At 38.1% G+C, this 13,509-nt stretch overlaps 1 protein-coding gene across 2 annotated transcripts in view; it reads left to right on the forward strand.

The window, feature by feature from the left end:
• ICA1 (islet cell autoantigen 1) overlaps positions 1–11,436 on the forward strand; it is a 75,394-nt gene extending 63,958 nt beyond the window's left edge. For both annotated transcript variants that reach the window (XM_061996870.1, XM_061996871.1), the window contains 3 exons: positions 3,544–3,825; positions 8,731–8,826; positions 10,548–11,436. In XM_061996870.1, the coding sequence (XP_061852854.1) occupies positions 3,544–3,825; positions 8,731–8,826; positions 10,548–10,669 (500 nt within the window). In that variant the 3' untranslated portion in view covers positions 10,670–11,436. The remainder of the gene's footprint in view (positions 1–3,543; positions 3,826–8,730; positions 8,827–10,547) is intronic.
• The last annotated feature ends 2,073 nt before the right edge of the window (positions 11,437–13,509 follow it).

Genomic DNA, 13,509 nt, shown 5'->3' on the forward strand with positions numbered 1-13,509 from the left:
ACATCCAGGCAGGTATTGAAGACCTCCAGAGAAGAAGACTCCACACCCCTCCTGGCCAGGCTGTTGCAGTTACACTGGACTATATCCTATTTGCCTCACTGAAGTAGGTTCCACTGTAAACCTTACCCTTCCTATAACATTTTACAAAGTGGTTTTCTTGATTCTTTAGTTTGTTGTATCACAAGCCTTGGCAATCCTCTAGTGACCAAGATTTTGTATCAGAAATGAACCTATCAGAAACAAATTATTTAGTCCTCTTAAAACCATATAAAGATTGAAGACTTCTTTCAGCCAGATAGTTAATTTAATCTGCTGTGTTGTTCACATGCACACATGAGAAAGCAATCTTTCATTCCAGGCTCTACTCCTATCCTGTTTTACCAAGTCACGTGAAAGATCTGGCTGAAAGTTTTGTATTGAGTTTTCATATGCAGTAAGATTATTGCCTATAATTTCTAATCTGCTTTTCACTCATGTATCTCAAAAGAACAAGTGGAAACAATGGTCAACAAAAACAACTGTGACAACTCAAAAAGAAAGTAAAGAAGCAAAGAAAAAAATCCCTTTTTGTGGGTTAGTCAGACAGACTAATAGTGTATTTGAGGTATTTAAGGCACTGCCTTCATGGTAGATAAGGAAGAGAGCATTTGCAAAGACCTTGACTTTGGATTTGCCACCAGCAGCCTCTTGCTCTGTGAGGAAATTACCCATGGGAGGAATCTCCCATGAAGGCAGTAACAGAGAAAGTTCCTCAGCTGTCTGTGCAGAAGCAGCCATAATCTGTGGATAGATAAGGTAGTGATGACTTCTTTACTGTGGTTAATAAAAAATGTCTGTGCATGTTTGCTAGTGGATTGCTTTCTTCTGGTTCTTCCCTTACTCAGTTTCATTCCTTGTTGGTAGGTAGAGGCAATGCATACAATTATTGGCCATACAAGTTTAGCTATGTCAGTTAGAAAACTTCTTTTGTTTGTTTTTAGTCAAATAGTTAAACCAATACAAAAACGGTTTCAAGGCTATGTCAGAAAAGAATGATTATGTTAATATCACAGTATCAGTCATTATTAGCTAGTTTTACACACTAGCTAGCTTTAGGCTAATGAATATTTTATGATTTTATGTTGATTTTAAGCAGTATAGTTGGAGGTACACTTTCATGTGTGTTTCAGAAAGAAGTCTTGATCCTGTATGTCCAATCATTTATCATTGTGAATATTTTTAGTTTCTCTTACCATTTATTTGATTTAAACACTAGCAAAACAGAGCATATTTGCAAAGGAATATGAACATTGCTACAAGCCTGCTCAAACAACTACAAAAAGGAATATAATGATGTCGCTTTTTCAGTGTTTTATTGAGAGTTTGGGCTTGTTTTTTTCATGGACGTTTATAAGGGTTTTTTGTCAGCATGTGCAGACAAAAAAAAGGATTTTTACCTCAAAAATGGGCACAGAAAACAAAGAAATGGGGAAAGAAGTAATAGATGATTTATGGGTGAGGTGAGAAAGTCCATAGCATTCTAGTAATCTAGCAGAGATACCACATGAGTAATATCTTAGTAAGCAAAACTGGTTTTGGGATAACCTTTATTGCAACTGTTGCTCACTTGAGGTATCCTGAGCATGAGCAGCAGCCTATCCTCCCCTGCACCTGGTGCATTGTCCCCAAAGGAAGATCAGAAAGTCTGCTAAGAACTGTGTCACTCTTCTGATTTCTGATGGTTGTACACCCCTACTGTGTGCAAGACCTAACTAAAGCTGTATGTTGTACTTGCCCCCTGAGTAAAAATGGGACTACTGCAGTGGGATAGATGAAGCAGAGCTTTGCTGTGAGCCATGTTGCTGCAGAGCTTTTGTTCCTTTCCTAGGTCATTTGTGGTCAGGTACAGCATTGTTGGTATAGTAATGATGTTCTCTTTGTATCTCAGCTTGCAAGCATTCCAAATTCATGAAAGGGCCTTCTTAAAGCAGCTTTGAGATGTTGATGCCACGTAGAGATCAGAGTTCTTCAGAGTCTTTGAAACTACAAGTGCGTTTCCCTTATGGAAGGATTTACCCCTCTGCCTCACCTATAGAATAGGTTGGAGGAATTGTAGGTGCTTGGACAGCATTAACGTTCTTTGTTATTTGTCTGAAAATGAGAAAGCAGCATGAGAATTCATGAGGACCATTTTTTTTCCTGAGGTATTTTAGTGATAGTCTAGTGGGAACATCAGGAAAAGTGATGTATTTGTAATGTTTCTGTTTCTATTTCTTGGGCCCTGTCAAGAAGTACAGAGCTATATAAAAATGTGAATTAGAAAGGAGTTGAATCTCAGTGCTGCCCTCAGTACTTAATACAACTCTCACAGTATGTGTTGGGTTTATTTGTTTCTTAGTATGTAGGTGTGCATGCTGACTCATTAGCCTATTTTAAAACACAGTTTTGCACTTTTTTTCTCCTCTGAGTCAACTTCAGCTATTTCATTATAAATTATTGCAGCTATTAAAAGGGACCTCTCCTGAGAAGGACCTTGCATTTAAATAAAATGGCCTGTTGCAGCCACTTTGGTAATATGACTCTTATCACAATCTAAAAAGCTTCAAAATGTCTTCTGCTAGTTTTATACAACTTGGAGGGCTCTGCTGATCTACTTAAGCTTTGAAAATCTGAAGTTGCTTCTCTGCCTTACCACAAGTTTGAAACGAGCATAACTAAGACAAACTGATCTGGGTTTCAGTACCATAATATTATCAATATTTATCAACCACTATTTTTGTCCTCTGTGTCCTCCCACAGCAGAGCTCTGAGTGTTCCAAGTAAAATAACACTTGGAGTTCCTTGATAGTACTTTCACTTACCAAATAATTTTGTAAACTAGAGATGGATTATGATCCTGGTTACAAGTTTTATGTATTTTATGTAACTGACATTTTTTTTTAAGGAGTAATGGCTCAAGTGATCTAAGAGTTCCTTCTGCTGCAGTTCTGGTGCTAGCAAAAACAGCAAGGGGAATCACAAAGAAATTGGCCCCTGTTGTTTCTCAGCAGCCTGGGGGTGGGGTGTGAGAGGGAGTTACTACAGCATTGAACAGTGTAGAAATCTCTACTCTGTGTAGAGTAACCTGTTCTCCTGGGGAAATACCCCAGTAATACAGGCATTGGTCAGGTGATCTTAAGTATGTTCTTACAAAATTCTAGAATAATCCTCAACTCTTATTTCTTTTCAATTTATGACAATCTGATTTTTTTCCGACAGTTTTATGTCATGTTTCAAAGAGCAACATCAAAGTGGTCTTTTCCAATGTTTTAAATATTAGAATATGTAAATATTTTAGTGTCGTGTTTAATAGATTTTTGAACATACTTTTAGTATTGTTTGTGATGAGAAATGAGTCTTAGCAGTGAGGTTATCTAAGATAATCAAGGAATTCTTTGTTGTATAACCTACGAGCCCAAATATCCAGAGTATTCCATCTCAACATACAAATCCAAGATTGGATATTTTTAAAGGTACCTTTTTATTTGTCTAAAAAGTTATTTTTCTTGACTTTTTCTGAGACAGCTTCAAAGGATCATTTTATGAGGTCCTTGGAGTCAGAACCTGGTGATAAGGATGACATGGTACTACTAAATGAGATACTCAACGCTTCCTCCCTGGACGAGGGGGAATTCAGCAAAGAGTGGACAGCTGTGTTTGGACAGGTTGCACTTGCTGATGTCACCATGAACTCTTCAGCTGGAGACGCAGAGGGCACTTCATCATCTGTGGCACCAGCACCATCAGGCTACCTGCCTTCACAGCTGTTAGACCAAAATATGAATGACTTGCAGTCATCTTTACATGGTAAGAGCTCGTCTTGTTCTGTTAGCATTTTGGTTTTAGAGTATGATTTTCTGGCACAAAGAAGTGCGGTGGCAGCTTATGTTGTGCCGTAGCAGCAGAAATCCTGAAGTTAAAGCCAAATGTGGCCTGGACAAAAACGAGTAGCATATTTGTTTCTCTAGCCCTGCTCATTCAGTGTTTGTGAATGAAGCACTCTAAAACCTAAAGTCAAGATTACCATCTTGAATGTATTCATTAAGCTTCCTGAAATATTCTGTAGGCCTTTGAAATTATATTTTCTGTAGCAGAAAATTTGTCTGAGTAGGTTTTACTAGTTAAATCATCACTGCTGTCTCTGTTTGGGGGCCAGAGATCCAAAAGTGATTACAATGTGTTTTCTGGGAATACTATTTTTAAAGAACTGAGTGAAAATCAATTACATTCATTCATTTTTTTGCTTTTTTCAAAGCATCCTATACTGTTGCATGTAGGGATATGGGTAAGATAGAATGAATTGTCTCATCCTAGCAATCTTACAGATGGATTCATCTCATCAGGTTACTTATTTGTTGATGTAACTGTTTCTCTTCCCTTTCTTCTGTGAAGTTCATTTTCTTGGGTTTTCCAAGCTGATGCTGGAGGGAGAGGAAATGAAAGGAGAGACGGGAACTAGAGCAGAGCTTTCCTGCTGCTGCTTTTACCTTGAGAGAGAAAGGGAGATAGGCAGGATGGCAATAACCAGATGACAGCAACTACCTTCATTCTCCCCGTATCTGGCAAGATTTCTCCTAGGGCTTTGCAAGCTGGAGGATGACCTTCCATTTTTGGGCTCTGTCCCAAGTTATTTAGTCTCATTTGGGGAAAAGGGATGTAGGAAAGACTAGCAGACTGATTTCCAACCTGAGGACTCCTTGGAACCCATGCAAATGGTATGATATACATGATGTAAAATTATCTGTGACATTTTAGCAAGAACAAGAAAGTAAAATTTACCTTATGATTAATACAGTTACCACCATGACCCCTAAAGCAGGATATTTGTGTTCACTGACTTCAGGGCTTAGATGGAAACTGAGGAAGTGACATTTGCAATGATGCAGTTTTAGATGTATTTCTATGATGACAAACATGTATACATGAGGATAACTGGTAGAAGGAAGAGGGACTGGAAGAGTGTAGGATTTGACCTCACAAAATACGAGTTAATAAAAATAATGAGGTTTTAGCCCTGCACTATCAAATTAAACAATTTTGTAACCAGGAGCAGACATGGCATCTATTGAAAGAGGAAAAAGGAACAATGAAAAACACCTTTCTTGATATATACACATAAACAGATTGAAGCAAAAATATTTTTGAGGTGTAAATGGCAAAGGAGGCTGGGTGTCCTTTCTGAGGCTGCTGTTATCCCTGTCATTTGCCCAAGACACTGGCATCAGCTGCACTGTTACCACTTCAGATTCGAAACTCGGGCATGTCTCGTTCAAGGAACACTAGAAATGGAAAACCCATTCCAGTCAACATGGTATCCCAAAATCTTTTTGACTAAGGAAAAAGAGTAAAAGTGTATTTTTTTTTTTTTATGAATTTCCACGGTTTTGGCTGAAGATCAGGGTGATGGACCCACTGGCATTTGAAAATTTAGGACTAATCATCTGAATGATTGTATCTGTATGATGTTCTCAGCTGACTGTAGTTGCCAAGTAAAATACATTATTTAATTTTCATAGACTATTTTTCTTTTAAGAGGTTATTTTTAACAGTTTTGTTATTTTTTAACAGAAGGGGAAATTCTGTCCTTTTTATACCTGTGAAATCTCAGCTTAAATCTTAAACTGCATTGCACAGCACTTCTTCCATAATTTAGCCTTATCAACAAATTTAGGAACTTTTTTTAGAAAAACAAAATATTAAATGCATTATAAACATGTTTAAACATACAGGTAGGAAATATTGGAATATATTAATTAGGGCTATTTTTACTGAAGACTTGTGATACATCTCCTATGTGTTTTGCCTCCCCCCAGTTGGTAGGATTGCTTAATAATTATTCAGTGTGAGGTGCTACACTGGAGCCTCAATGTTGCATACTTCCTGTGTGAATTTGGCCTTAAGACCATAAAGATTCTTAAAACTCACATGCTTAACTTTAAGCACATTAACTTTTCTATTAACTTCAGTGGGATTACTTACTTATTTTACTTTAAGCACACTCATAAATCTTTGGGGCTTTGTTTTCTCTCTGCCTCAGATCTTAATCTGTAAAACAGGCACAATGCTATGTAGGTTATAAACTGTTATGGTCAGGAATTCCCAGCTCGGAGTTTTCTCTGGCTGTATTTATAGGCAGGATCTAGCACAACGGGACTTTGAATTGCTATGGGACTACCAGGTGCTGGTTTAAAGTACAGATAAAAGTGTATGTGTGTGTGTGTGTGTGTGTGTAGTTTGGTTGCCTTTCCACTTTTTCAGAGAGAGTGTTGGCTTTCTCATTATGTTTGTGGCTGCATTTGCTTATTTATTCATTCTACTAAGAGCTCCTTCTTGTCTTTTCTACACATGCAAATATTCCGGTTGGTAGGATGTTCTGCTCACCATTTTCATGTCTAAATTTATTTGTGGTAACATTTGTGAAGATGCTAGCTGAAAAGTGAGCTGTTTGGTTTCCTTGCTGTCTTGGCAATAATCATGTAGACATCCTGTGAACAGGCAAACCAGGACAGGCTTAGAGCCAACAACTCCTTTCAAATTGATAGGCTGCAGTTTGTTTTTGAAAGGTAAAGTTGTTCTCTGTAGCTCAATGTGAGGACATAAAAACATAATTCATGAAAGTAGTCAATAAAAATTATGTGTTAGTGTTTCCCAAGGCCTCCCTAGATGGGTGAAAGTTCATTATGAAAGCATCACACATTTTCTTGAGCATTTTTGGTTGGATGTTTTTGTTGCTGCTCTTGGGTTCTTGTTGTTTCCTAAGTGGTACTTGAGCTACTTGCATTTCAGTGAACAGGGAACCACACACTAGCATCTCTCATCCACATGCTACTTATCAAGCCTTAGTCCAGGAACTCAAAGGAGGGCTCCAAAGGAGTTAACTGGTCTACAGTGTTTTACTCTCTGGTCTGCCAATCACATCAGTATGAAGGAATGCCAGTGACATCTCAGAGCGCCAACTCCTGCTCTCACTGAAGTCAGTGGGACTTGCACAGAAGGTTTCTGGCCAGCACTTATATGAAATTAGGATTTGGCCCTGTTTGCTTAAGCCACTCAATTTATCCATGGCCATCCACTGCCATATTAAACACTTTCTTACAACACATCTCCAAACAAACAAAAGCCTTACAGTTTTCTTTAGGTGTATATAATGTCCTTTGCCATTCTTCTCTTTTGTAACACAAGCAGAGAAAATGCCTGGAAAAGTATGTAATTCTGAAGTATTAATGCCATACTTTTATTATTCAAATGTGCTTATTTCAAAGATTGAACTCTGAAATCTCATTTTCAGGGGGCACAGGCTAGCTGATAAGCTTGTATCACCTTTTCCTGGAACAAATAAATGTGAGCACTCTGCATCCAGATTTTGACGTTTTGGTTTGTCTCCTTAGAGATAGAGGATGTTTGTGGCTTTAAGTTTCCTTTCTAATTCATGTGATTTTACAGAAACACTCTTCTTGCCTCTTTTTAATAATAGCTTGGGCTTCAGGCCTTTGATAGTCAAACTGAGATCAGGAGGAGATAAGAATAATCTATTAGAGAGAGAAATAGCTTATGTGGCTTAACGTACCTGTTACAGGTACTGTCAGGACACTGGGTACCAACACCTGACAGGGGTCTCAAATGAGAAGAAGGTAAGGGGAGAAGGGAAAAAGAGACTAGAAAAGGATGTGAAAAGCATGAACTTACAGGAAAAAAGATACCGAATATGGAAATTCCAACTGCGTGCACAGATGAGAATCCTGTTGTGATACTGCAGAATTTGATCTACTAGGTCACTGAGATGGATGGATAATTGATCAGGCCACACTTAAAGGAGATATTATTGAATTTAGAAATTATGACCTCCCATCCTGTAAATGGGATAAAGCATATGGATTTAAATATCTTAACCAAGAGACAAAAATGCTTCATTTTTTCCTACTATGTTTCCATGGTACACCAGTCCTGGTGCATTTTGCCAACCTGGCTCGTCTGGCCTCATTAACTGTATTTATCGTGACTCTTTTGTAGCTAAGGAATATGCATGTAAGAAGAAAAAACTGTGACTACTCAGTCTCACTTTTTCCTACATAGCTACTGAGAACATCCTGTCAAACGAACAACAGAAAAAACCTCCATGAAAACCTAGCTTTCATTTGACTGACAGCAGTGCATCTTTAATTCTTCAAAGTGTTTTGCAATAATTTTATTCTGATAATGATTTTAAAAGTAACTGAAAATGCAAGGCCTCTAAATATAGAGGTTTTGGTAATAATTTATGAAATTAAAGTATTTGAAACTGTAAAAGTAAAAATAGGTGGGAAAAAAGTTTAGTACATATAATATTTTTGCCCAAAGCTAAGTGATATTCTCTCTACAGCTGTGCTTGACTTGGTTACTGTACTGGCCTTTCTGTGAACAAGTATCAACTGTGATGGGATAAAAGAAAAAAAATCTTTATTTTAGACAGGTTAAAGGTTTGAAAAGAGTACAGTTGCCTGAATCAGGACATGATGAAACACATCCATAGATAACTCTCTTCTTAAGGATGCTGCTTGTCTGCAGTATCTGACTGCTGATGCCTTGTGTACAAGGAAAGATACCAACGGCCATAACCATAAACATAACACTCAGCTCCATCCCCTGCAGTGTGCATTGTGCTGCCAGACAAGGGGGTGGCAGAGTTAACAAAGTAATTCTTCATTGTAATGCTGCTGTATTATTGAATTTTAGGATGGGCAGCAAACAGCATGAGCCCGCCATCGGTACCGCAGCCAGCACAGAAGCCAAGCAGCCTGAATGTGAACTCCAACAAGACGCCTGTGAAAGGTGAGGCAGTCATGCACTTTTTCAGTTGCTTCACTTTTCCTTTTTAGATCTGGTTCTTTTATCTTTCCTTTTCTCAGTCACTCTATCACAATGAAGCCTATTTTTGTAGTAGTTAACATGTTGAGAATCTTACGCTCACTAATGAATTACTCTGTTTCAGCATTGATTATGCCTATGATACATGCGTGTATGTGGAACTATTTTCAATAGGCTTCAGTGCTAGTATGTCAAAAGACTAATTTACTATAGTATGAGTGAGCTTAAAACTGCAGTTTATTTTACTACTTCAATTTTGAGTCACACAGAATAGCATTTGCATGCACTTTTTCTAAGCTAAACATCTCCAGGAGGACATTGTAAATTTTGTTGTTAACATACATCATATCAGTAATCATCTGTTTGAAACTTCTTGCAACTGATAAAAGAGTGCATAGTCCTGCCATCTACTGAGATAAAGCCCTGCTAATTTTGACTAGGGTTTTCTGGATAAGTGAACTAGAAATACGTTGACTCCTTATTGCCAGTTTGTAGCCTATTTGATGCATTCACATTTGATCAGAAGCTATATTAAAGATGTGTAGTACAGAAGAAAGGAGCTATGTGCATTCCTTCCTTTGACTCCTTGCATTAAAAGTCTTGACATTTTTCAGCTCAACAGAAAAGAGAGATGGTTAGGGTGTTTTGGAAGCTGTTTTGAAAATTAATATTACCACAGCCATGATACCTTCACTAGAAAAAGGAACACCCTTGAGCTACTCTGAAATTTCTGTTTATGAGAGTGACAGATACTCCAGCCTCACAGACACCATAGTGAAAGTCATGCCAGGAGGAGCCTATTTTGTCTGTAAATTCCTTGGCACAAAGAATGCTTTCATGTTATCCTGTGGAAGAGCACATCTTATCTCATTATCAATGTAATACAAGTTAAGAATAGGGTCACAAAAAACAAAGCAAACGGTGATGTGCCATGGTTACAGCCGTCAGCATTGGCACCGCTGTAGCAGAGCATCTGTCCTGCTGGAATAAGAGAAGGCAGGAGACCTCTGTGAAATCTATATGTCAGTATAGACACACAGATGCAATTGTCCAGCTGCTGTTGAAACATATTCCTGGTTCACATATTTTTGTACCCATTAAAAAATACACCCTGCTACTAGAGGCTGTGCTTGGACTGGCTGTCAAACATACCTCCTCTCTCTCTAGCCAGTACCTTCCCATGAAAACTTCATTCTGTTAATTCATTCTATTAATGACCTTGTGCAGTCATGTACTGGGGGGACAGAACAATCACATGAACTGGATTTGGGCAAAGGAATTTAGTCCTGTAAGAGAGTTTGAAAGGAAAATTTGCCTTGACTTTCCTCTTGCTTTCTTGCAGGCATGCAGGTGCACACACAAATAAAATACCTTTCATGAAACAAAGCTAGAGAGAGTGAGAGTGTTACTATTTTTAAAGTGTCCTGGTACTTATCATAGCAGAAGCCGTATGAAATACACAGGCAGAGAGATGTAAATGTTCATTCTTACTGAAGTTCCGTGTTCTGTTAAAGGTAGTGTTTTAAAATGCCATCGCTCATTCTGATTTTCTTGTCAGAAGTGCCCTTAGTGATAAATTAAACAGTCTCATGGCATTTGTTTGACCTGAGTCAAACATTCAGTCAGTTTTGTTTTAAAATAGCTGACAAGTCTGTACTTTTATACTTTTCTTTTTTTTTTTCCAGAACCTACAAAGAATCCTAAAGACTTGACTGCCTGGTTTAGTCTCTTTGCTGACCTTGACCCGTTATCCAATCCTGATGCTGTTGGGAAAACTGATAAAGAACATGAATTGCTTAATGCATGAGTCAGCTGCCTGTGGTAATTCACATTGTTCCATTCATCAACACCATTTTGGGGTTTAAAAAAATCTAAATGAAAATTAGTATGCTGTGGTGAAACTATAAAGTATGTGCCATGATAATAAACTAAAGGGAATGAATCCCCTTTTCTATAGGTACAAGGTATTTGCTCTTGTTTTGTATAAAGAGCTTGCATTTATTTTCTACGTGGATTTACAAAAATGAGGTTAAGAATTAGGGCAGATTTCTTGCCAAATTAGATTATCTGCTGAAACACTGTCTTTGCCTGTGGTAATGCAGGAGCTAACACTGGAGTGAAATACAAATTGCAAACCTATTTTTTTATAATGTTTCTTGAGTAAATTAAAAGAAGAATACGTAACTGGGGAGGCTGCATGAGTCAAACATCCGTCGTGTATATAATATATATATAGTACTGCTACATTAAGATATTATCAACTAAATTTGTTATTATGGTGAAAAATCTGTGCTGGGTCTAATTATTGAAGAAATACATTTGGGTCTGTGCAGCCATGGAAATTGTGCCCTTTCTAATTTAACTTACTAGACAAACTGCACTACATAAACAGAAGTCATGCCCGGCAGGCTTCTTTTCTGACGTTTTTCTCCATTGCACCAACAGAATTTGCACCTGTTTTCAGAAGTTTCTTGCAACTGCTGCTTTACCATGCCTTCAAAACATGTTCATATTTCTGTTGAGAGTATTTTTCATCCAGTTTATTTCTGAAGCATGTGTTATTTTGAGCTTGTTGTGACATTAACTCTTTAATAAAATGATTTTGACAAAAAAAGGCCTTTTATTCCCCTTGGAATGCTGGTGTGCTGTTGAATTGGTGTGTAACAAGCACTTGAAGATAAAACATACCATCAGTTTTTAGACAGTACCTAATAATTCATGTATTACCTTATGCTATTTCTGAACAGTAATTCAGCAGGACAGTAAGAAAATTTGTACTTGGTGTCTCCCTGCCTCCCCAGTCTCCTTTTACATCAAAGGAAGGTGACGGGTGTGTCAAAAGCCGCTTAAGGGTGGAAGTTTTGCATATTTGCTCTATGTACTATTTAGTATTTGGCCTTTTCAAGTGCACTTAATTTGCAGTTTTTCACTACCACTTCACCATAGTTAGTTAATCCATGCCTCATGGTCTGTTAGATAACTATGTACCTCCATTGGAAACTTGAAAAATAACTATATAAATATAGAAGTTAACTGAACTGACCTGCTGCTTCTCAAATGCATCGGAACATCATTGGATGGCCACACCGAGTAGCATTGATGTGCATTTTGATATTTTCTACCTAAAAAGCTACATGCTGTCAGTGGAGGGGGATTGGACTGACTCGAGTTCATCTGGCTGAATCTTTAGCAAGTTTTAAATACTACTGTCCAAAACTGTAATGTTTAAAATCCCACCCCATCATAGCCTGGAACTCTCAAAATATTGAAGTTTTTGCCAGAGAAATTCTTCAAATGTTTAGCAGCATATTTTCACTTATAATGGGAAAGGACACTCTGGGCTTCTCTTTGCACAGTACCCAGCCCACCCAGGTCCCCAGCAGGGAGGCTGGTAACTAAGACATGGAAGCTGATGCAGATGCCTGTTTCTAAAGATGAAAGTCAATTCCTTCCACAGTGTTTCCTGCTGTTTGGTGCTGGCAGCTAAAAAAGCCGTCTTTTCTGAGGTGTAAAACTTTCTTGGTCCTGCCTGAACACCTGACTTGGGGCTGTAGTCTCTGGCAGTAAATACGGCATCTACAAAGTGCATTAACTGGGAAATGCCTCATGTTTACACTGGAGTGCAGTGTACCCTACCCTTACAAGTTCTAGTTTGCACTCATAACACAGGATCTCCGCCTCAAATCCTCTTCATCTCAAACTGTAATTATTTGCAGTGTCACAAATATTAGGAGCTCAAGGGATAGACAGGCTTCTTTGCAGCCCAGTTTGGTTACCACTGAAATAATTAAACATATTCTTGCAGCTTTAGCAAGTCTGTGGTTGCTAAACTTGCTCTGGGTTATGTTCTTTTATAGTCACCAAAACAGTTGTGGAAAAGCTGCTCTAGTGTTTTTAGTAGCTAAAGCAGTAAGGCTAAGAGTAAAGAGGAGGCCATAGGGACTTCAAAACAGCTAACGAACTATTCTTCAAAATTCAGACAAGTGTGTTTGGTTTTAAGGTCACAGATTTTGGCCTTCTAGGATTACAAAGTCTCCTGTCATAATTGGCACAATTAAGGGCATTGCACAAGTTCAGCTAAAGATGTTCTAAGTCTTCATCATCTTTTCAGGTGGAAAACCACTTGAATGATCATCCCATTATACACAAGAAAAGCCACGGCTGCAGGGTTTTTCCATGCACGCTCCCACCTGCAGTACCAGTTATTTCATTTTATGCATTAATTCATCATAACGTGCCCTTTTTTAAATCAACATTCGCTATGAATGTTTATTCTTTAGCCTATACCATTTTTTTCCACACTTTCAAATGAAAAAAGAAACAAAGCCCACAAAAAATAAGCCAGAATGGTTTGGAATATTACTCATTTTGTTTAAAGAGCAGAGATTGAAATCCCTGAGTACAGCGCATTATTATCAGGGACATTTATTGAAGCTGAAAACTAGAGCAACAAAAGCTAACACTCTGCAAATAGGCATTTTTCAGGTAAAAAAAAAAATCTTAATTACAGAGTTACAAAGAATGCTGCTCTGCTGCTAATGAAGTGTGTGGCATGTGTTGCTCAGCAGCTGGGGCTGGAGAGTAACTCCAGTGCCATTGTGAGTGGATGTTGTGTGATGTGCACACAGGCTCAGCAGGAGCTGGGAC

The sequence above is a fragment of the Colius striatus genome, chromosome 5, assembly GCF_028858725.1.
Source record: "Colius striatus isolate bColStr4 chromosome 5, bColStr4.1.hap1, whole genome shotgun sequence".
Classification (NCBI taxonomy): Eukaryota; Metazoa; Chordata; class Aves; order Coliiformes; family Coliidae; genus Colius; species Colius striatus.